The sequence below is a fragment of the Leucoraja erinacea genome, chromosome 13 (assembly GCF_028641065.1).
Source record: "Leucoraja erinacea ecotype New England chromosome 13, Leri_hhj_1, whole genome shotgun sequence".
Classification (NCBI taxonomy): domain Eukaryota; kingdom Metazoa; phylum Chordata; class Chondrichthyes; order Rajiformes; family Rajidae; genus Leucoraja; species Leucoraja erinaceus.
Window position 1 is genome coordinate 34,272,754 of NC_073389.1, and position 24,843 is coordinate 34,297,596.

The 24,843-nt window shown below is 45.8% G+C and overlaps 2 protein-coding genes across 2 annotated transcripts in view; one reads left to right on the top strand and one right to left on the bottom strand.

The window, feature by feature from the left end:
* Nucleotides 1–730: 730 nt before the first annotated feature.
* LOC129702482 (uncharacterized protein C13orf42) lies at nt 731–23,048 on the bottom strand. Its single transcript, XM_055644208.1, has 3 exons — nt 22,268–23,048; nt 9,867–10,014; nt 731–2,819 (listed from the first exon to the last, which is right to left on the bottom strand). The coding sequence occupies exons 1-3, from the start codon at nt 22,688–22,690 to the stop codon at nt 2,539–2,541; spliced, it is 852 nt and encodes a 283-aa protein (XP_055500183.1). The 5' UTR covers nt 22,691–23,048; the 3' UTR covers nt 731–2,538.
* LOC129702483 (protein FAM124A-like) overlaps nt 23,016–24,843 on the top strand; it is a 28,801-nt gene continuing 26,973 nt past the window's right edge. The window contains exon 1 of the mRNA XM_055644209.1: nt 23,016–23,129. Within this exon, the coding sequence (XP_055500184.1) occupies nt 23,016–23,129 (114 nt within the window). The remainder of the gene's footprint in view (nt 23,130–24,843) is intronic.

The window sequence follows — 24,843 nt, forward strand, 5'->3', positions numbered from 1 at the left end:
GAATAAAAGATTCAAGGTTCCTTCAAGTGAAGTATTTGAAAGGATTCTGGTGGGGATACTGAGCAAAGGACATAACAAATGGAGCTCTGGCATTCATGAGTCATGTCATTTCTACAGCCAAGGGGCAGGGAGGTCTGCAAATCTGCTAAGAATCTATGAAAACAATGGTCCCATATTATGCAGGATCTCCCATATCTGAAAAGAACATTGTCTATCATGTGTGACAATGATGCAGATCATTTTTCTTTCTTAAAATACAAGATTGGGGTTGGAAATCTCGAGCACTTACACAATTCCCATAATAACAGAACTGAACCACTCTGCAACCTTGCTCCCGCTCATTTGGAAACATGATTGGAAGCATTTGAGAAGAGCAGAGTTGCTACTTCAGATTTTTAACGTGCCAACTTTCCATTCAACCAGAATACATCTGTTTTTGAAGTCTAACATTATTCCAAGTAGAGGCATCATGATGAACACTAGAAACATTTTGCAAAATTTGATCCATTTTCAGAATTTGCAGAGATGAAACTAATGAGTATAAGGAGTGAAAGAATGAAGGAGTAAGATTAGAAAACTTTAAGCACTTCCACCTTGGAGAAAAAGACGTGGATTTATATCGCACCCTCCCGAATCCCAGGGATATTCCGAAGCCTTTACTGCAATTGGGTCCCAATTGTAATACAGCCAATACACATTTCCACATAACATAATCAAATTAACTGTTTCACTCCTGAATACCTTCTCTTACAAATATTGACCAGATGCCAACATTACTTGCCTTTGAAAGATGTTTTAGAACATTTTGGATTAACATTTTATCCAAAAGATGATTACATATAAAAATATACCAAACAAACCCCAAAATAATGGGGTTATATATTTAATTTTTTTTTATTTACTTGAGGAACAGTGACATCCACCTGTGTCAAACATATTCTATGGTTCCTGATTTTCAGCAGCCAAGAGCCAGATTTTCACATTCTCTCCCCAAGGCTCTCAACATTTCTCTCCTCAAGTCCTTCGGAAATGGTCTCATCACCTGCCCCAAATGTTCCTCAACACTTGGCTATTGGCATGGAGATATAACATGGAATCAGGCCTTTTGACCTTTTGAGTCCATGCCAACCATCAACCAGCCATTTACATTAAACCTATACTCATCCCATCCATGGTTCAATGGTAGAAACAAAATGCTGGAGTAACTCAGCGGGACAGGCAGCATCTCTGGAGAGAAGGAATGGATGACGTTTCGGGTCGAGACCCTTCTTCAGTCTGAGACCATTCTTCAGTCTGAAGAAGGGTCTCATTTTTGTGTCTACCTTCGATTTAAATCAGCATCTGCAGTTCTTACTTACACAAGAGAGACCACAGCTGACCTCAGAACACCTAAATTGCCTCCGTGGGCAGGGGAGATAAGTCCCCAGTCCATTCACAAACACTGTTTCTTTCCTAAATCTGCTGCTACCTTGAAGGTACAACCCGTATCTTGAAGATATCATTCAAGATGATATGTTAGGGTCACAACCATAAAACATTGTTTTGCAGTGTTAATGGCAAATATTTAATTTGTACTTACAGTACTGAACTCAATGCCATGGGGAGAATATCTGCAAATTGTACATTGCAAATATATCTCCAACCTACTTGCCCCAATCAACATCTGGCCCGTTGGAAGATGAACCTTTAAAAATCTCAGACCCACTTAGTCGGGTGTGTGCCTGGTGTTTTTATTTTGTACTTTTTCTGACCATCCATGCTCTTGTGGTGACTCCAGTCCACGACTGCACATGTCCAGTGCACCTTCCTGTGTGACATTAGCTTCCCACTCGCTGTTAGAATATGAACATGGTGGACAGTAAAAGACACCAATGGCCAGTGGAAACAAAAGGAATCAGCTGCTGTGACCATCAGATGTGAACCTGTCTTGTATCCCTAGCTAAAGCACAATGATACATTTGTCATTCTTGGTAATAAGTGGTTAAGATTACAAGTACAGGACAAATACAAAAACAAATCATGGTCATGTAATATTAACAAAGCTTCTGCCAGAAGTCAGTGGCTGTTAAGTTGTTTGCTAATCGCCTTGAGCATTTGCTTCATGCACTACCAGTGCTGTTTGCTTTCTTTGCATATCATCTACGAAATGTACTGTAGCAATTCAACAAGGTTTATTCAACCGCACATGGCAGCTCTATCATCTCCACCGCCAAGAAGTTCATTGGGAGCAGCGCATGAGAATAAATTACCCTGCTAGTTGATTTGCAAGTATACAACCGTTCCTTCACCATGGCAAGCTCTAACTTCTGAGATGCCTGACACCCAACATCGAGGGAGCAGCTTCCCCAGTTGACCTCAACGATGGATTCATCAATACCTTTGTAACAGCCAGTAGGAATGGGTGATAATCGTTTGCCTCGCCAGCAGTCCCCATAAGTGCATTAATAGGGAGGTTGCAATGTTAAACAAAGAATTTGATTGACTTAATACAAGCTGGTCAGGTGTGTGCAGATTTCAAAGCTGTTGCGATGTAGTTGACTACAATTCGTCATCTTCACTGGGTGCTTTTGGCTTGAACCTCATTGTGTGAATTGGGCTCTCGACCAGCTTGGGGAGGTACATAGGGTGTCGCTCTAATCTCTTGAAGCTCATTCGCATCCCATCACTGTATCTTCGAGAGAAATCCTCCACCTTTGTCAAATGTGCCAAGTCAATAGAGTACCTTCTTGGCGATTTAAGGATCCAGTTGGAATGCAAACTGTGCTCACTTGTGCTGCTGGCAACTAGATATAAATATAGAAAGAGAAATATGTAGCATTGTAATTAGCACATAAGCAATTGACTCCTACATTAAGTTCTGGAACCTGCATTTATAACATAGTAACTTTTTTAACATAGTAACATGGCACACGTCACTCAGCAGGAGAGTAATCATACAATGATGATACATAGGGACATCAATCATCAAATAAGGGCAGCAATGATTTATGTGAAGTCATGATTGCATGCAGTTTTAAATGATGAGGCAACACTATAATTGTCAGCTGTACAAATGAACAGTCATCCTGGAATGGGCCTTTCACATCTTCGAATCTGCTCCACTGCTTAATTAGATCACAGTAGATTTGTTTCACAGTTCCATTTTGCTCTTGGATGCATATTTTATAACACATTGTTGATCGATCTCAATTTTGAAATTTCCAATTTACTGCCAACTTCAACCATATAACAATTACAGCATGGAAACAGGCCAGTTACCCCTAAACTTTTGTCCCTTAATTCTCAAATCATGTCCCCTTGTTTGAATCTTCCCTACTCTCAATGGAACAAGCTTATCCACGTCAACTCTGTCTATCCCTCTCATAATTTTAAAGACCTCTATCAAGTCCCCCCTTAACCTTCTGCGCTCCAAAGAATAAAGACATATCTTGTTCAGCCTTTCTCTGTAACTTAAGTGCTGAAACCCAGGCAACATTCTAGTAAATCTCCTCTGTACTCTCTCTATTTTCTTGACGTCTTTCCTATAATTTGGCCACCAACATTGTACACCATACTCCAGAATTGGCCTCACCAATGCCTTGTACAATTTTAACATTACATCCCAACTTCTATACTCAATGCTCTGATTTATAAAGGCCAGCACACCAAAAGCTTTCTTTACCACCCTATCTCCATGTGAGTACCTTCAGGGAACTATGCACAGTTATTCCTAGATCCCTCTGTTCAACTACATTCCTCAATTCGCTACCATTTACCATGTACGTCCTATTTTGATTTGTCCTGCCAAGAATGTAGCACCTCACACTTATCAGCATTAAACTCCATCTGCCATCTTTCAGCCCACTCTTCCAAATGGCCTAAATCTCTCTGTAGACATTGACGTCAAACTAACAGATCTATAATTGCTAGGTTTACTCTTAGAACCCTTTTTAAACAATGGAACAGCATGCGCCAATCCTCTGGCACCATTCCCGTTTCTAATGACATTTGAAATATTTCTGTCATAGCCCCTGTTATTTCTACACTAACTTCCCTCAATGTTCCAGGGAATATCCTGTCAGGACCTGGAGACTTATCCACTTTTATATTTTTCATAAGTGTCAGTACTTCCTCTTCTTTGATCCTCATAGTTTCCATAGCTACTCTACTTGTTTCCCATACCTCACATAATTCAATATCCTTCTCCTTGGTGAATACCGAAGAAAAGAAATTGTTCAATATCTCCCCCATCTCTTTTGGCTCTGCAGATAGCTGTCCACTCTGACTCTCTAATGGACCAATTTTATCCCTCGTTATCCTTTTGCTATTAACATAACTGTAGAAACCCTTTGGATTTACTTTCACCTTACTTGTCAAAGCAACCTCATATCTTCTTTTAGCTTTTCTAATTTCTTTCTTTAAATTCTTTTTACATTCTTTATACTCCTCAAGCACCTCATTTACTCCATGCTGCCTATAATTATTGTAGATCTCTCTCTTTTTCCGAACCGTCCAATTTCCCTTGAAAACCATGGCTCTTTCCAATTATTACTCTTTCCTTTCAACCGAACAGGGACATAAAGATTCTGTGCTCTTAAAATTTCACCTTTAAATGTCCTCCATTTCTCTACTACATCCTTCCCATAAAACAAAATGTCCCAATTTACTCCTTTTAAATCCTTTCGCATACCCTCAAAGTTAGCCTTTCTCCAATCAAAAATCTCAACACTTGGTCCAGTTCTGACCTTCTCCATAATTATATTGAAACTAATGGTATTGTGGTCACTGGACCAGAAGTGCTCCCCAACACATACCTCCGCCACCTGACCTGTATCATTTCCTAACAGGAAGTCCAGCACTGCCCCTTCGCTGGTAGGTACCTCTTATTGCTGCAAAAAACTATCCTGCACACATTTTACAAACCAGCCCTTTTACAGAATGTGTTTCCCAGTCTATGTGTGGAAAATTGAAAACTCCCACAATCACTACCTTGAACTTACTACTAATATCTGCTATCTCCTTACATATTTGCTCTTCCAATTCTCATTCCCCATCAGTCGGTCTATAATACACCCCTATAAGTGTTGCTACACCTTTCCCATTTCTCAGTTCCACCCAAATAGCCTCCCTAGACGAGCCCTCTAATCTATCCTGCCAAAGCACTGCTGTAATATCTTCCCTGACAAGCAATGCAACACCTCCACCTCTTGCCCCTCCAATTCGATCACACCTGAAACAACGAAATCCTGGAATATTTAGTTTCCAATCACAGCCCTCCTGCAACCATGTTTCACTAATCGCCACAACATCATACTTCCAGGTGTCAATCCAGGCTCTAAGCTCATCCACCTTTCTTACAATGCTCCTAGCATTAAAATATACACATTTAAGAAACCCACCACCTCTTATTCTCTGTTTATTACCTTTTTCTTCTTTCTCCCCTACATGTTGGATCTGAGTGCTTCCCTTCTCTGCCTCCTGCCTCACACACTGTCTACTAGCTTTCTCTATTTGTGTCCCTCCCCCCAACCGTTCTAGTTTAAAGTCTCCCCAGAGCCTTTGCAAATCTCCCCTCCAGGATATTGGTCCCCCTCGGGTTCAAGTGCAACCCGTCCTTTTTGTACAGGTCACACCTTCCCCAAAAGAGGTCCCAATGATCCAGAAACTTGAATCCCTGCCCTCTGCACCAGTCACTCAGCCACGTATTTATCCTCCACCTCACTCCATTCCTACTCTCACTGTCGCGTGACACAGGCAGTAATCCTGAGATTTTTACTTTTGCAATCCTTCTCCTTAACTCTCTTCCTAACTCCCTAAATTCTCCTAAAACACTCGATAGACAATAGGTGCAGGAGTAGGCCATTTGGCCCTTCGAGCCAGTACCGCCATTCAATTTGATCATGGCTAATCATCCCCAATCAGTACTCCTTTCCTGCCTTCTCCCCATGTCCCCTGACTCCATTATCTTTAAGAGTCTGATCTAGCTCTCTCTTGAAAGTATCCAGAGAACCGGCCTCCATCCTGAGGCAGAGAATTCCACAGACTCACAACTGTCTGTGTCAAAAAGCGTTTCTTCATCTCCGTTCTAAATGGCTTACCCCTTATTCTTAAACTGTGGCCCCTGGTTCTGGACTCCCCCAACATCGGGAACATGTTTCCTGCCTCTAGCATGTCCAAACCCTTAATAATCTTATATGTTTCAATAAGAATCCCTCTCATCCTTCTAAATTCCAGGGTATACAAGTCCAGCCGCTCCATTCGTTCAGCATATGACAGTCCCGCCATCCCGGGAATTAAACTTGTAAACCTACGCTGCACTCCCTCAATAGCATGAATGTCCTTCCTCAAATTAGGGGACCAAAACTGCACACAATACTCCAGGTGTGGTCTCACTAGAGCCGTGTACAACTGCAGAATGACCTCTTTGCTCCTATACTCAACACCTCTTGTTATGAAGGCCAACATGCCTTTCGCTTTCTTCATTGCCTGCTGTACCTGCATGCTTACTTTCATTGACTGATAAGCAATGGCCCCCAGATCTCGTTGTACTTCCCCTTTTCCCAACTTGACACCATTTAGATAATAACCTGCCTTCCTGTTTTTGCTACCAAAGTGGATATCTTCACATTTATCCACATTAAACTGTATCTGCCATGCATCTGCCCACTCACCCAACCTGTCCAAGTCACCCTGCATTCTCATAGCATCAGATACTCATCAGATATAACTCCGATTCCAGAAGTTAATTGCTTCTACATGCTGGACTTTTATTTTTCCTATTTATACAGGTGCACAACCTTTTATCCGAAGATCCAAATAACGAAAACCTCCGAATAGCGACATTTTTTCAGTCCTTGAAAAAAGGTCCTTGAAAACGTTCACCGAGGGCGGCCCGCAGAGGTGACAGAGGAACCTCCGGTCGGTCCTCGAAGAAAGGGGAACTAAATCCCCATTCATAAAAGAGAAGGTGAGGGTATATTGCGCGGGAGGGTTAATAATTGACAATATGCTGCTGTCTGCCCGCTGAGTTAAAAAAGTTCCCACGGTAGACTCACGATACACAGTGTATCGTGAGTCTTGCGTGGGAACTTTTTTAACTCAGCGGGCAGGGAGCTGCAGATTGTCGCTCCCTTCAGTTTCACCCCACCTACACCCCTCTGCTTCCCGGCCATGTGTGTGACCCCTTCCCTCCCCTCTCCAGCTCCCCGCCCATTGCACCGGCGTGGGGGCTTTGCACTGTCTTCACGTCGGCAATGCCAGTCACCGGAGACGTCAGGACCAACAGGACACCGACCCCCAGGCCCACTGCAAGCACGGAGATCCCAGAGACCCACAGCCAGCAGCAGCCCAGCCCCGTTCCAACTCCAGAGGAAAACTGCAAACTAGCGGGAGACATCGGGACCACCAGGAGCCGCTCCCCGATGGGCCGCTACGGCGACAAGTGGCAGTTCGCCCACAGCCCGAGCTGTGCCCCCTCATCGGGACACCGACCCCCAGGCCCACTGCAAGCACGGAGATCCCAGATCAGCAACTCCAGTCCAGCCCCGCTCCAACTCCAGAGGGGCAGAAACTGATGGTGCGCAAGGTGCGTCTTGTTCTCGGGCTGTGGGCGAACTGCCACTTGTCGCCGTAGCGGCCCATCGGGGAGCGGATTCCTCTGGAGTTGGGGGTGGGGGGGGGGGGGAGGGGGGTATTGTGCTGTTTGATCGCCCCCTGCTATCCCAGGGACAGGGAGACAGGACGTTCACCGAGGGCGGCCCGCAGAGGTGACAGCGGAACCTCCGGTCGGTCCTCGACGAAAGGGGAACTAAATCCCCATTCATAAAAGAGAAGGTGAGGGTACATTGCGTGGGAGAGTAGGAATCCCAAGACAAAGTTGAGTGAGCGTTCACCGAGGGTGGCCCGCAGAGGTGACAGCGGAACCTCGGGTCGGTCCTGGAAGAAAGGGGAACTAAATCACCTAAAAAGAGAAGTGGAGGGTATATTGCGCGGGAGGGTATATCGCCTACCTGGAAGAAACCAGACATTTTTTCCAGGATGTCGTCTGCACACCAAAGCTCACGTTTGGCGCCTCTGCTGCACACGGATATAAGAGTGTGAAAATGTCGCCTTAGGCCGCCTAAGGGCATGTAGCCCCGCTAGGGTGACATGAGTGCGGGAGGTGATTCAATGCTGCGGTCACATTTACAAATTCAGGAATTCATTCAACACACTGCATTTCATACAGACATTTATTCTGCAAGAAAAAAACTACACTGAAGACTCAAACTCGCGACCGAGGAACTGCCGGGATCAAGGCGCAAACTCGCGACCTTGCGGATATGAGCCGAGCACTCTACCACTGAGCCAGCCATTCAAATCTACGCTAAAAAAATTCCATTCCGAAGACCGACAAATTCCAAATTACGAAAAGTGTCTGGTCCCAAGGCTGTCGGATAAAAGGTTGTGCACCTGTACTTAAATCAATCGATGTGGTAACTATTTCCCAATTGACAGCAATGAGTACACTTCACAAATACCTCTTTGTTTGCATATCCCTTTGGAAGATTGCAAGTTTATGAGGGATCAATATGGATGCAATTGTTTCTTTTTCTTCTTTTTTTTAAAATTTATTAGAAGTAAGTACAATACCTTTTTACAGGTTACCAACATTACAAGTTTTTTTTTTTTTTTTAATTTGTTATTATTTTTTTTTTTTAGAGAGAGATAAGAAAGAAAGAGATAGTAAAGAATAATGGAAAGTCTAGTGTGTGTGTGTGGGGGGGAGAGAGAAAAAGAGCTAGTAAAGAAAATAAATAAGTAGGAAAGTGAAGCAGGAGGGAGATTATCCACTAGCCACAAGGAGATGCTTTTTTTATATTCTTGATCATCTTTCACCCATACCTGAAACTTTTAATATTTACGATACAGTTGCACCACATGAATCCAAAAAATCAATAAATGGAGACCAACTCGTTAAGAATTGGTCTTGTTTGTCAATTGTTTCTTCCCTAAGATTTTACAAATTATTCCTCACTATATTTTATGGGGCTGAGATCATGTCATAATGTTACATTGTCACCAGTATGGCCTCCCACGATTTTCAGTGGACCTTTTCCACACCAAGAGATAAACAGGGACACATAGACCACAATGGTATCCATCGGACATCCTTCAATCAAATGGTGGCCCTGGGAAGTGAGATCCAGCTAACAATTGTCTAATGCACAAGGCAGCTCACCAACCTGTACCACAGCTCAACTCACAGCCCTTTTTTTTATCGTTCCAAACCCTCACCCAACAAAGGTCCACCTTTCACATGAGACCAGAGTCAAGGTCCTTCTTGTTGCTGACTACCCAATTTGTCACTCACCCACAGAAACCATTGTGAGTTTGCAAGTCCCCTGTTGCATAAAAGACAGTCCAAGAATTTGATATATTAAAAAAATCTCAGGTCCACACATGAGTGTAGTTCACTCAGTTTTGTTCTATTATATGGTAGCTTTATAGTCAAGTACTGTATACAATAGTAATGATTTTTTTGGATCAATATTTTCTGTGTTATCGTTGTACCACAATGTAAGGGGTTGCAGTGGGGTCAAGGAAAGAGTGTTCACGTCGCGGCCCTGTTTTTACCAATCTTTCCACCACTATGCACAAGAAGCACCAGACAGACACCATTGTATACAGATGCCGAGAAGTTCAGCTCTGGGTGAACAACTTCTAATCCTGTGTGTGGACTCGATAAGAAGAAGAAGGGGTTGCAGTTTAATTTCAAGATTTATATATAAATGTTTTAGCTTATTGTATGACACTGAGACTCCTTGGTAACTGCAAATCTACAGCACTTCGATATTCAACTAGCAGACTAAAAAGATAAGCTTTGATTTCTACTAAGACAAACTTACTAACAAAGTCCACATCAAGATGCATAGCCTCTGCTGTATGAGTCCTGCTTTTGTTTCCCTGATCAAAAGCTGCAATGACTGAATCAAAGTATGCCAGTGTTTCAGCCTCTGTTGGTGCCGGTGCAGGATTGGATTCATCCTTTGTCTTCTGTTGAATAAAAAAAGCAGTGTTATATTGGTAAAGATTTAACATATTTCTCCTTTATCAACAAAATTCGAGCTGCAGACAAGAAATGCAACCCAACATTTCGTACTAGAACATGGAGCCATACAGCTGCATGGATACAGGCCCTTCAGCCCATTAAGTCTGTAATGTCTATGAAGCATCCATTGCTCTTAATCCCACTGTTTATTCTCCCCAAATTCTTACTCAGCCCTCCAGATCCTACCACTCACCAGGGGATTTTTACAATGGCCACATCATTTGCACATCCATAGTATGTGGGAAGAGAATGGAATGGACAAAGGAAACCCATGTAATCACAGAGAGGATGTGCAAACTCCACTGGAGGCTAGCGTTAGTGTACTAAAGGATGAATACAATCTCTATACAATGATTATTTTGATTTGCTTGCTAACATTAAATTTGGGGAGAACAAAGGAAGAATGATTTGCATAAAAATGCCAAATATCTAAACCTCAAGAACATTCTTTAGCTAATGAAACACTTTAGATTTGTAGTCTCTGTCATAACATAGTCAAAAAGAGACAAGGGTATTTAATTGTCATATATACAACAGAACAATTAAATTCTTGATTGCAGCAGCATAACAGGCCTGTAAACATAATACACATGGATAAATTATAATGAACAACATTTCAATAAATTAATAAGCCAATCTGGTGCACAAAATCCAAAGCCTTACTACGACCAAAGACTGTCCATAGTTCATCGTTGAGGTTAGTGTTTTGTAGTGTTCAAGAGCATGTCACTGAAAGTAAGCATGCAAGTACAGCAGGCAGTGAAGAAAGAACGTTGTCCTTCATTGCGAGAGGATTTGAGTTCAGGAGCAAGGAGGTCCTATTGCAGTTGTACAGGGTCCTATGAGACCGCATCTGAAGTATTGTGTGCAATTTTGGTCTCCTAATTTGAGGAAGGACATTATTGCTATTGAGGGAGTGCAGCGTAGGTTCCCCAGGTTAATTCCCGGATGGCGGGACTGGCATATCAAATAATGAGTCGACTGGGCTTGTATTCACTGGAATTTAGAAGGATGAGAGGGGATCTTATAGAAACATAAAATTCATAAGGGATTGGACAGGCTAGATGCAGGAAAAATGTTCCCAATGTTGGGGGAGTCCAGAATCAGGGGTCACAGTTTAAGACTAAGAGGTAGGCCATTTAGGACTGAGATGAGGAAAAACTTTTTACCAAGAAAGTTGTGAATATGTGGAACTCAGCCACAGAAGACAGTGGAGGCCAATTCATTGGATATTTTCAAGAGAGAGTTAGATTTAGCTCTTAGGGCTACAGGAATCAAGGGATATGGGGAAAAAGCAGGAGCGGGGTACTGATTTTAGATGATCAGCCATGATCATATTGAATGGCGGTGCTGATTCAATAGACAATAGGTGCAGTAGTAGGCCATTCGGCCCTTCGAGCCAGCACCGCCATTCACTGTGATCATGGCTGATCATCCACAATCAGTACCCCGTTCCTGCCTTCTCCCCATATCCCTTGACACTGGTATCTTTAAGAGCTCTGTCTAACTCTCTTGAAAGTATGTCTAACTATTTCTCAAATGATGGGATGGTCCTCGCCTCACCTCCCCTGGCAGGTGTTCCATATACCAACCACCATTTGTGTGAATAAGTTACCCCTAGGATTCCTATTAAATCCTATTAAATCTTCTTCCCTTGAACCTATTGTAGATCAGTGCATGTTCCTTTAACCATAGTGACCTCCCGTATTACTAACCACTCCCCATTGTCTCCAGTATAATTGTAGTGTCCCCACCTCTAGCTCGCTCTCTAGCTCCAGTGATGACCACGGACAGCTACAGCATAGTGATAAAGAGTTACCTAAATAAATAGTTACAGTAAAAGACTTGTGTGTGCAGTAAGACATTTTACATGGTGTCAGAAGTGGGATGCTATGTATGCTGCACGCATGTCCGAAGCCGTTGGTTCCGTGTCCAGACAGGCTCCCCAGGACATTAACTTCACCGGTCAAGCCGGTCGCCTGACTACGCGACGCAACCCCGCGGCTCTCCCCATGAAGGTCGCCACCTCCACTGTCCCGCGACGCTGCCCTAACTGTTTTTTTACGGCTCATCCCTCAAACATTTGCCCCGCACAGGGCAAGACCTGTCTTTCCTGTGGCAAACTCGGCCACTTTTCTGCCGCCTGCCGTTCCCGTGGGAAGCCAGTCCCTGCTCCAAGAAGGAGTCTAAACAACCTCGCCGAACTAAATAACATTGCACTCCCTGATAGCGCTCTGCTTCCTCAGTACGAGCTGGAGGAGCTCCAAGACTCTGATGCACTCCCCTCTCGTGAAGATCCAACTATTTTTTCACTCTTGGGTACACCTGCTCTGATTACGGATCCCTCTGTGCATGTTACTGTGAACGGCCATTCCTTTTCAGCCAAGGTCGATACTGGCGCTTTCGCCAATGTTATGTCAATAAGCCTTTTCAAGCAGATCAGATCTGGTGAGAAAGTTCTTCCTGGCGACACCTGCCTCCATGCCTACGGGGGGGGGCGTCCTGGTTCCCGTGGGTAAGGCAACTCTTATCTGCACAGTTCTAGAGACCTCTCGGCCCCTCACTTTCCACCTGCTGGACTCTGACAACGTCACCCTGCTGGGCGCCCGTGCGTGTCAGGACTTGGGGCTAGTCTCATTCCACCACAGCATTCACCTAGTGCAGGCTCCCATGGACCCACTTATTGAATACCCCGACCGCTTTGATGACGTTCTGGGCAAACTGCCCTGCGACTATAAGATTGTTGTCGACCCGAGCATCGACCCGGTGATTCGGCCGGCACACCGCGTCTCCTTTGCCATGAAGGGCCGCGTGGAGTCTACTCTGCGCGATATGGTGACCATGGGCATCCTCAAGGAGGTGAGCGCTCCCACCAGGTGGGTCTCCACCATGGTCGTCGCAGCCAAGAAGGACAAAAGCGAGATCCGGATCTGCATTAACCCCAAGGACCTCAACCTTGCCATCAAGCGCCCCCACTACCCCATGCGGACGGTAGAGGACGTTGCTGCACAGGTCGGCCCTGCTACTGTCTTTTCAGTCCTAGACGCCAAGAGCTCCTTCTGGCAAATCCCTCTGGACGAACGCTCCTCATTCCTCACCACTTTCAGCACTCCCTTCGGCCGGTTCCGTTTCCTCCGCATGCCGTTTGGAATCAACTCTGCCAGCGAGGTTTTCCAGCGCACCATGGAACAGCTGTTTGCCGGCTTACCGTGCGCCATCATCGTGGATGACATTCTGGTGTACGGGAGGGACGTCGCTGAGCACGACCTGAACCTCCGCAAAGTCCTGGACAGGGCGCGGGTGATAAACCTCAAGCTGAACCCGAAGAAATGCCGATTCCGGGTCCCAGAAGTCACTTACGTTGGCCATGTCTTCACGTCAGGGGGTCTCAAGCCCGACCCCCAGAAAACGTCAGCGGCCACTGACATGCCCGCTCCTACCGACGTCCCTGGCCTGCAGCGCTTCCTGGGCATGGTCAATTACCTGGGTAAGTTCATACCCGACCTCAGTGAACTGAGTGCCCCCCTGCGGGAACTAATCAAAAAGGACTCCGCGTGGGTCTGGCTCCCGCACCACCAGTCGGCTTTCGTGACTCTGAAGTTGAAGCTTGCCGCTACCCCGACTTTGAAATTTTTCGACCTGCACCGACCCATTATCCTCACTTGCGATGCCTCCAAGTTTGGTCTCGGTGCCGCTTGTCTGCAGCTTTATGACGGCCTTCAGCTGCCCGTCTCCTACGCTTCTCGCACCATGACCCCTGCCGAGCAGCGCTATGCCCAGATTGAAAAAGAGCTGCTTGCCGTGGTCTTCGCTTGCTCCAAGTTTGAAGACTACATCCTCGGCAACTCTTTCACCATCGAGAGTGACCACCAGCCGTTGGTGACAATCCTGAATAAACCTATCCATGTTGCTTCTTCCCGGTTGCAGCGCATGATGCTGCAGCTCCAACGTTTCACGTTCCAGATCGTCTACCGTAAGGGCAAAGACATGTTTGTAGCTGACACTCTTTCTCGTGCTCCGCTGCCTTCCGTTGTCCGCCACCCGTACGAATCCTCCGACCTTCTGGTACTAAACGTCAACATTGTTCCTTCACAGCAAATGCAGTCCCTGGTGCAACACACTGCTGATGATCCTGCCCTGCAACAACTTGCGGACGTTATCCGCCGTGGTTGGCCTGACCGTTGCTCCAAACTGCCTGCTGGCGCTGCACCATATTTCCTCGTTCGCGACGAACTGGTGCTTCACGCCGGCGTGGTGGTAAAGGGTCACAAAGTCGTGGTGCCTGCCGCACTCCGGGATCATTATTTCCAGACTGCTCACAGCGGCCACCCTGGGGTGGAAGCTACTCTATCCCATGCCCAAAGCCAATTCTACTGGCCTGGCATGGCTCAGGACATCCGTGACAGGGTCTCCGCCTGCGCTGCCTGCAACACCCTGCACCCCCATCAGCAGCGCCAGCCTCTCCTGCAGCCGCCGGCTCCAGAGCTCCCATGGATGGCCGTTGCCACCGACCTCTTTGAGTGGCGCGGAAAGCACTTCCTGGTCTTCGTGGACTCCTATTCCAGCTGGTTCGAGGTCGACCAGCTGACCTCCATCACCTCTGCCGCCGTCATCGGGAAACTTCGCCGCCACTTCTCCACCTTCGGCTCCCCGGTGACCCTCCGGTCCGACAACGGCAGCCAATTCTCCAGCGACGAGTTCAAGACCTTTGCTGCCCGTTGGAACTTTCACCACATCACCAGCAGCCCCGAGTTTCCTCAAAGCAACGGACTTGCTGAGCGGGCCGTACGTAGCGCCAAGGAGCTGCTTGAACACTGCCGCCTGTTCCGTGCCGATTTCCACCTTGCCCTGCTCAACCTCCGCAACATTTCCCGCGACCCTGCGCTCGGTTCCCCTGCCCAGCGCCTTATGTCTCGCACCACCAGACCTCCCCTGCCGGTCTCCCAGCAGTCCCTCAAGCCCTCCGTACAAAATCCTGCCACTGTCACTGAGCGCATTGCCAAAAAACAGGACACCCAGAAGCGCTCCTTCGACAAGTCCGCCCGGCCCCTTCCACGTCTGCTCCCGGGGCAGGTTGTCCGGATGCAATCCCCCACTGGCCACTACCGCCTGGCCGTCGTAGTCGGCGACGCCGGTTCTCCGCGCTCCTACTTCGTCGACTACGAGGGGGCTATCTACCGTCGCTCCCGCCAGCACTTACTCCTTGTGAATGAGCCCGCTCCGCCTCCCGCGGTTCCTTCTCACCCCCCCATCTCTTCTCGACCTCCCGTTGCCCCTCACGCCCCGTCTACACCTCGCATGCCACGCACCCTACCCTCACAACTGTCCGCCCGTTCCCCTGCCTCGCCTGTCAAGCCAGCATCGCCCGCAAAACCTCCCTCCCCTGCCAAGCCTGTTTCTCCACCCGCAGCCCCGCATTCTCCTCCGCCCGCCTCCCCTGCCCATCCCCCGGCTGCCGTCCCTTCTGTTCCCGACGATGAGGAGGAGGGCGGTTTACGCACCCGCTCTGGCCGGCTGGTCAGGCCGCCTGTCCGCTACGGGGAACTCGCATAGTATTGTACTGTTGCCGGTGCGGTTGGTGTTCGTAGCGTATGAGCCGTGGTCACTCTGTATAGTACCTGCCACGCTTTTGTTTCCAAGAGGAAGGATGTAGATCAGTGCATGTTCCTTTAACCATAGTGACCTCCCGTATTACTAACCACTCCCCATTGTCTCCAGTATAATTGTAGTGTCCCCACCTCTAGCTCGCTCTCTAGCTCCAGTGATGACCACGGACAGCTACAGCATAGTGATAAACAGTTACCTAAATAAATAGTTACAGTAAAAGACTTGTGTGTGCAGTAAGTCATTTTACACCTATGTCCTCTGGTCCTCGATTCCCCTACTCTGGGCAAGAGACTCTGTGCATCAACCTGACCTATTCCTCTCATGATTTTGTATACCTCTAAAAGATTCCTCCTCATCCTCCTGCACTCCATGGAATAGAGACCCAGCATACTCAACCTCTCCCAATAGCTCACACCCTCTAGTCCTGGCAACAGAAACATAGAAAAATACGTGCAGGAGTAGGCCATTCGGCCCTTCAAACCTGCACCGCCATTCAATATGATCATGGCTGATCATCCAACTCAGTATCCTGTACCTGCCTTCTCTATATACCCCCTGATCCCTTTAGCCACAAGGGCCACATCCAACTCCCTCTTAAATATAGCCAATGAACTGGCCTCAACTACCTTCTGAGGCAGAGAATTCCAGAGATTCACCAGTCTCTGTGTGAAAAATGTTTTCCTCATCTCGGTCCTAAAAGATTTCCCCCTTATCCTTAAACTTTGACCCCTTGTTCTGGACTTCCCCAACATCGGGAACAATCTTCCTGCATCTAGCCTGTCCAACCCCTTAAGAATTTTGTAAGTTTCTATAAGATCCCCCCTCAATCTTCTAAATTCTAGCGAGTACAAACCGAGTCTATCCAATCTTTCTTCAGTCCTGACATCCCAGGAATCAGTCTGGTGAACCTTCTCTGTACTGCCTCTATGGCAAATTTTTTCTGAACCCTTTCAAGCTTGACAATATCTTTCCTATAACATGGTGCCCAGAACTGAACACAATATTCTAGATCCGGTCACACCAATGTCTTATACAACTGCAACATGACCTCCCAACTTCTATACGCAATACTCTGACTGATGAAGGCCAAAGTGCCAAAAGCCTTTTTGACCACCTTATCTACCTGCGATTCAACCTTCAAGGAACCATGCCCATGTACTCCTAGATCCCTCTGCTCTACAACACTCCCAGAGGCCTACCATTTACTGTGTAGGTTCTGCCCTCGTTCGACATCCCAAAATGCAACACCTCACGCTTCTCTGTATTAAATTCCATCAACCATTCCTCCGCCCACCTGGCCAATCGATCCAGATCCTGCTGCAATCTTTCACAACCATCTGCAAAACCACTCACTTTTGTATCATCAGCAAATTTGCTAATCTTGCCCTGTATATTCTTATCCAAACGATTGATGTAAATGACAAACAGTAACGGGCACAGCACCAAACCATGAGGCACACCACTAGTCACAGACCTTCATTCTGAGAAGCAACCTTCCACCATCACCCTCTGCTTCCTTCCATGGAGCCAATTTGCTCTCCATTCAGCTATCCTTTGATCCCATGCGATCTAACCTTCCAGAGCAGCCTACCATGCAGAACCTTGTCGAATTCCTAAAATCCATGTATACAACGTCTACAACTCTGCCCTCATTGACCTTTTTGGTCACGTCTTCAAAAAAATCAATCAGATTTGTGAGACACAACCTCCCACGTACAAAATCATGCTGACTATCCCTAATCAGCCCTTGCCCATCCAAATGCCTGTGTAACCTATCGCTCAGAATACTCTCTAGTAACTTTCTAACTACAGATGTTAAGCTCACCGGCCTATAGTTCCCAGCATTTTCCCTGCAGCCCTTCTTGAAAAGAGGCAGAATATTTTCCACCCTCCAGTCTTCCGGCACCTCTCCTGCATTTAAGGACGACTCGTAAATTTCAACCAGGGCTCCCGCAATTTCCTCTCTCGTTTCCTGCAATGTCATCGGATATATCTGATCAGGCCCTGGAGATTTGTCTACCTTCATACATGACAGTACCTTCCGTACTTCTTCTACGGTAACACCGATTGCTCTCATGACACTTCCATTGACTGCCCCAAGTTCCTCTATTCTACAGTCTTTCTCCTCAGTAAATACAGAGGAGAAATACTCATCTAGGACCTCCACACAGGGGTGACTGCTTTGATTCCTGAGAGGTCCCACTCTCTCTCTAGTTACCCTTTTCCTCCTTACGTAATTATAAAATATTTTTGGATTGTCCTTAATGCTACCCGCCAGAGCTATCTCCTGGCCCCTTTTTGCCCTTCTCTCTCTTTTTTCAATTTACTCCTTGGTTCACAAAACTCCTCCAGGGATGCACTTGATCCCGGCTGCCTATACCTGTGCCATGCATCCTTCCAGGGCCAGCCTTAGGAGGCGCGGGGCCCAATTGGGAACAATTTTCATAGAAATATAATGTATAATTATAAATGAGTCATATTCAGGCACGTGTCATGAGTAATATGACAGTCAGTCGTCTTTGAAAAAATCTTAAACCGAGCATGCGCAGATTGTTTTTTTCCATAAAAATAAAAAATAAAAATAAATAAAATAACAATTCAATTTGCCCAAGGCTTCCAAATCTCCTTCATTCTGAATTACTGAATGGGTGGGGGGTGGAGGGTGACGGCAGATGGAAAGATGGTGGGAAAAAAGGAGCACATCAGGACAACATGAATCAGTTGTCATCTTATTGAATGACTATACTTGTTCAAGAGACCAATGAGGGGGAGAGTTCCTTTCACAGCATGTGGGGAGTCTAGCCAGGGGTAAAGTTGCGGGGAGGGCAGGAGCGTTGAGAAGGAGGGGGCCGAGGTTCATGCCAGTAACCCACTCACTCACCACTGCCGCGCGTTCCGGGCGCAGAGCCACCGCATTTTGGCCGGGGAGGAAGCAGCTCGCGTGGCTACGAGCGGCCGCCTTCACCGGACAGCGGAACCGACTGCCATCTCAGCGTCTTCTGCCGGCCCGCTCACCTCTGGCAGTGCTCTCCGTCTGAACAGTCAGGGGACCAGCCCAAGAGCACAGATCATAGAGTGGAGTGGATCAGCGGGTGATGGATAACATCACAGCGGGCTGTGGAGCTTACTCCTGTGTCAGCGCGAACAAGCGATCAATTGAGGTTACTCGCACTGACATATGGAGTAAGCTCCACCGCCCGCTGTCCTGTTATCCATCGCCCGCTGACCCGCTCTTGAGCTGGATGCTGGCATGATCCGACCCCCTCCTTCTCAACGCTCCTGCCCTCCCCGCAACTTTAACCCTGGCCAGACTACCGACACGCTGTGAAAGGAACTCTCTCTCCCCCCCAGCAGCACTGTCCCTTTACAGCCGCTTCCCATCAGCTGCTAGCAATGAGGGATAGACTTGGCTATCCATCAGTTTGGCAGCATCGTTCTTGATGTTGCTGTACTGAGGGATAACAAAATCTATCTTTCTTGGCTAACAACCTAACCTTCGGCCTCCAAGATGCAGGTACATTTTCTAGCAATGTTACAAAATTTTGAGATTTTAAAAATCAAGTCTGCAATTTATCCCATCAGATACAGCATAAACATAAGTTTAATTTGACACCAAATTCACTTTCATATCTTCTATTAAAAAAATGTTATGGCCATTTTTATACTCGGAAATTAGCATCTAGTTCCCTATTGCTTTTCCATTGACTTAACATAAAAGCTGTGATTGACGACAGTCAAAAGCCCATAACTTTCTTAAAAATTAAGAGAACTGAATGAAATTTTCTGTTCTAATAGATTGAAGCATTCTGAAACAAATATAAAACATCTTACTTGGATGACCTGAAATTAAAGCATATAATTAGTTAATTACCTAATTGTAGCTAATTACAAAATTGTCCGTTGTGAGGGAAATAGTAATAAACACCCAGACTGTCTTGAAAATTCAAAAATGTGATATTCTCAAGATCAGAACTTTAATATTATTGTGTTATATGCTGTAAGTCCATAACAGATAGGTAAATAAATTACAATTTCTAGCAATAGACAGGTCTTTATGTAGAAGATCAGTTGCTAGCTGGTACATTGGCATACCATAAACAGTAGCATCATCATACTCCTCAGATTGTAACCAATAAACAACTCTGGACACCTTGTTTTTCCTCAACTTTTCAATTTTGGCATTGTACACTACAAGGGGGGGGGGGGGGGGGACGCTATGCCCCCCATGAGAAATGTTATTTAACTCTGAAATTGAGGATAGACAAAAGCGAGAGAGAGAGAGGGAGGGAGCGAAAGACAGAGAGACACAACGCGGGTCGGTAGGTAAATTGAATGACTAACCTGAAGAAGCTCGCCGAGAAGAAGCCCTCAAAAGTTTTAAGAAATTCTCAATGTGTCATTAATGCATCAATCTACATTCCTCAGAAAATATAAATGTGTTTTGATTAAGTATTAATGACGCCGCGTGAATTGTATTCAAAGGAACGCAGCGTCATTAATGCTTGTTCAGTGCATAAATGTTCGATCATCGTACGACATACTCTCATCCAATTCAAAACATTACATAGACTATATTATTCAAAAACTAAAATAAATAAACTCTTCCCTAATGTCTCACCCATCTGTGATAAATGTCTGTGTCAAGAAGCTACCATAGCGCATTCTTTTGTTTTATGTACCAAATCCAAAAATTCTGGAATGAAATATTTGACATCTTTACTAAATTAATTAAAATAAAACTGGTACCAAAACCAGAATGGATCATTTTTGGAATATCGGCAGGTAACCCTGAACTAAACGTGTTTCAGAAGAATTTACTCAATTACAGGCTAATAAATGGGAAAAAAGCTCATACTTAAATTCTGGAAAAATGCGCCTACACCAACAACAAAAATGTGGATATCAAATATGTTTGAAACACTACATCTGGAAGAGATGAGATTCCTCTTAGCAGGCAAACCAGACCACTTCCAAAAGACGTGGTCTACGTTTTTGGAACTATTACAAGCATAACGTGCAATAGTAGTTTAAAAAATAAATAAATAAATAGATAAATAAAAGGTACCAGGATCTGGCAAAGGGGGGGTAACCCCCCCCCCAACAAAAACAGACTTGGTTGGTCGTCCCCTTTCTGCGGAGTTTAATGTTATAATAGAGCGATTGTTTCTCCTTTCTTTTTCCTTCTTTTCTAGGGTCTACTTTCTTTCTTTACTTCCTTCTCTAACTACTTTTCTAAGGGGCTTTCTTTTCTCAACACTCTCCTGCACCTTCACGACTCTTGCGCACTTTCCTTACTTCCTTTACTTCTATCTTTTTTTTAAAGCTCAAAAAATGAAGCGGTACAAAAAATGTATTAAGACATATGTGTTGTGTATTATTGTAACTTACCGTACTTCTAATAAAAGAAATTTTAAAAAATTAATGCTTATTCAAAACACAATTACATTTACTGAGGAATGTGGATCGATGCATTGATGACACATTGTATAACTACTTGTTAACTACTGGCTGTTAACCAGTGCTAACAGTAGTAGTTAACAAATCGTTTGTGTCTGATGGCCACGCAGCGGTTGTTATCCATGTTCGTTTTGTAAAAAAATCCGTATGGTTAATGTTTTTTGTAATCATTATTTAACAAAGCTAATTTGTATTTCCGTATTAAATATGGAAAATTAAGGCGGGGCCCCCACTTAGGCGCGGGGCACAATTGGGAGAAATCGGTCCAATCGGCTTAAGGCTGGCCCTGCATCCTTTTTGTTTTTTGAACTCATGCTCCTATTTTTCTATGTTTGTTTCTATGATGGTTGTTGGGAAGAAGCTTTTCTTGAACCTGGAACTCACTCCAATATCTTCTTCTCGCTGGTAGGAATGAAATGCGAGTGTGGCTAGGATATATGATGATATTGGCTGCCTTTTTCAGACAGCATCTCCTTTTGATGATGAGGAGGTCATCACTTGGACTTTAAGAAACATTTAGACAGGTACATGGATAGGACAAGTTTGAGGGATATGGACCAAACGCGGGCAGGTGGAACTAGTGTAGCTGGGACATGTTGGCCGGTGTGGGCACGTTGGGCCGAGGGGCCTGTTTCCAACGCTATGACGCTTATCCATTCCCCCCACAGATGCCGCCTGACCCGCTGAACTACTCCAGCACTTTGTGTTTTGCTAAACCAGTCATAGTTGGCCTAAGGTATCAATCAACTATGAAGATTGAGCCTGAATAAAGGGTTCCGATCCGAAGTGTCACCTATCCATGTTCCCCTGGCCCCTGAGGTTACTCCAGTACTTTGTGTATTTTTGTGTGTCATTGCAAGGTGTCAGGTTACAATGAAATAATGATCGGTTGTGCACCGGCAAGCATTCCCTTGATCCTCTTTGCCTGATGTCATGGAATATTTCTCTACCTGCCTTCCCGTGGATAATGTGTCCATTTATACATAAACCTGACAAAACAGAACCATGGAGTTATGTAATAGTGAAGCGGGCCGCTATGTCTCATAATAGTAAACAAATTGCAAAGCTCCTAACTTTAAAGAGTGGGGGGAGGGTGATAATTAGAAGTGCAACCGCCGTGGTCTGTTAAAGAACCGTTAGACCTACTTTGGAGGCGTGTTTCCCAGGCGATGGCTTCTTGCTGGTTTTAGGAGGCGCTACCAGGGCAGAGGATTGGTCGGGCCTGTCCTTGGACTTGCCGTGGTTGCTAGCAGGCCGGTACTGCTGGCGCAGGATGATCAGGTCGTGGAGATACTGCAGGCAGTCCTGAGTCCTGGAGAACATCCATAGTCTGTCCTCGGCCTTGATGTTGTAGATGGATGAGTCGACGCTCACCGCGCTCTGGCTGCGCTTCAAAGAACTTCCGACGTGTTGGTGACTTTCCCCGATCAGGTAGAGGGAGGTGCTACGAACCAGCCTGATGCCGGACCCCTCGCTCGGCCACTCTCTGTCACCGCCGGACTCACCCAGTTTACCCTCGGCGTCCGGCCGAAACCTCAGGTTCAATTTCCTCAGCATGGTGAACGGCGAGCCACCAAGCGCTCCGTGTTATTGAGCGATAGACAACTGCATCTTCACAGTGAAATGTACTAACCACAAGTTTACCATTTAGACGGGGCTGACAGGAAGGAGAGCCCACGGCGCCCTGCCAAGGTTGCTGGTTAGGTCATTATCCCAAGTCCGTTCAAACATAATTTCTTGATGTTCTTCGCTGCAGCGTGAGGTGCTCTCCAAGGTGCTAAAGGACACTCAGCGAGGGCGCAGTGTCTGCCCCACTGGTTAGCGTTCCCGGGGCATAGAGTTGGAAAACACGGTGTCTGGGGACAGTTGACTCTGCGGTAACATGAGCAGCAATCCGATAGTATCTCCCTCTCTGTCACACGAGCGCCGGGGCTCAAGTGTCTCCCTGTCCATCTGCAGACAAAAGCCGGTGTCAACGTCGCCCGTCATTTACCCAGTAAGGATCAATTTGGAAAAGTGAAGTGTCAGGCAGTCGCTGTGCCCCTTAATGATGGGGAGCGGGCACCAAGAATGTCTGAAAAGAGCCTTCCAGCATTAAGACTTAATTTTTTTTTAATAATTCCGTGCTAATACATTGCACCAGGTTTTGGACCATTCCGAAGTCGCTGGGCTAGTGTTAAATCATGAATGGGCAGAGATTAAGTTACAGTGCTTGTCAAGCTGTCTGCTACGAGCTGCACAGTTTGGGAACTAAAGGGGGTAGATTTCACTTATTTGATAAATGTTGCATTTAAGGATGTGGAACAGCCTCATAATGTTGGCGTTGGTGTTTCGCTCTTTTCTGCGGGGATCTGCAGCATTAGGAACTAGAAGTTTGCCTCTGGCTATGGAAGTAATTTAGTACATGCCCGCCGTGTTGATTACGGTGGATCCATGTGCAATGCCTGACACTGGACCTCATCATAATTGCAGTTAGTGTCACAAGATACCAATTAACATGTTAATGAATGAGAATAAGACTGTTGTTTTACAGCAGCCCATGTCTCCAGTTTACCGCAAGCAATTTTTTCAGTGCCACCGCACACCGAAGGCACAGATCCGGAGGGGGGAGGGAGGAGGAATTAGATGGAGAGGCTGTCTGTGCTTCATGTGAAGCCAAATGTCCCTTACAGTCAGAGACAGGTGAATTTATAATGGGAAACAAGGAAATGGCAGAACAGTTAAACGAGTACATTGGTTCTGTTTTTACTAAGGAAGACACAAACAATCTCCCAGAAATAGTAGGGGACCGAGGATCTCGTGGGAGGGAGGAATTGAAGGTAATCCACATAGGTGAGGAAATGGTGTTAGGTTAACCGTTGGGACTGAAGGCAGGTAAATCCCCAGGGCCTAATGGTCTGCATCCCAGAGTACTCAAGGAGGTGGCCCTATAAATCACATATTTACAAAAGATCTACGCGGTAACGATAAATTGTTTACATATTCCGGTAGATGATTTTTTTCCCTGGAGTCCAAAATCTACTTATCTGAAAATTTCAGACTTTGTTGCTTGACATTACTGAAAATGTTTAAAAATACTTAGAATTTAAAATCATTTTTCACAGCTTCCAACACACTTCGATAAAAAGTTGCAAGGCAGGAACACTGGCAGCAACACTGAACTTTTCAGCTCAATGGCATCTCACAGCAAGTGCACATTTGCAACAATGTTGCCATCATAGCTCCTGGCAGAACAGGAGGGGGAGGGTCAATTGGTATTGCAATTGGGAAAATGCTATTAGGATTTTCTTTTCAACTCCAGCACTGGGGGAGGCTCACGAGCTATGATCCTTGCTGAGGAGTGCTCGAATCTAACCTTTGACACCGGGTTGAGTTGGAGGACCAGGCCTCCCGTGGGGACTACGGATAAGGGATAGGTGAGTTGGGGGAGAGACCCAATGGGTCTGCACTTGGTCTAGTAGAAATATAAAATTCTCAAAGGATTGGACAGTCTAGATGCAGGAAAATTGTCCCCGATGTTGGGGGAATCCAGAACCAGGGATCACATTTTAAGAATAATGGGTAGGCCATTTAGGGCTGAGATGAGGAGAAACGTTTTCACCCAGAGAGTTGTGAATCTGAGGAATTATCTGCCACGGAAGGCAGTGGGGGCCAAATCACTGGATGTTTTCAAGAGGGAGTGATGATATGAGATTTTAACCATCTGTAAT

Coding starts and splice junctions, on each gene's coding strand:
- LOC129702482 (XM_055644208.1), bottom strand. CDS start 22,690: ATGCTGAGGAAATTGAACCTGAGGTTTCGGCCGGACGCCGAGGGTAAA. Junction 10,015..22,267: donor CCTCCAAAGTAGGTCTAACG/GTTCTTTAACAG, acceptor TTTATTCAACAG/AAGACAAAGGATGAATCCAA. Junction 2,820..9,866: donor TCTTGATGTGGACTTTGTTA/GTAAGTTTGTCT, acceptor TGTGCTAATTAC/AATGCTACATATTTCTCTTT.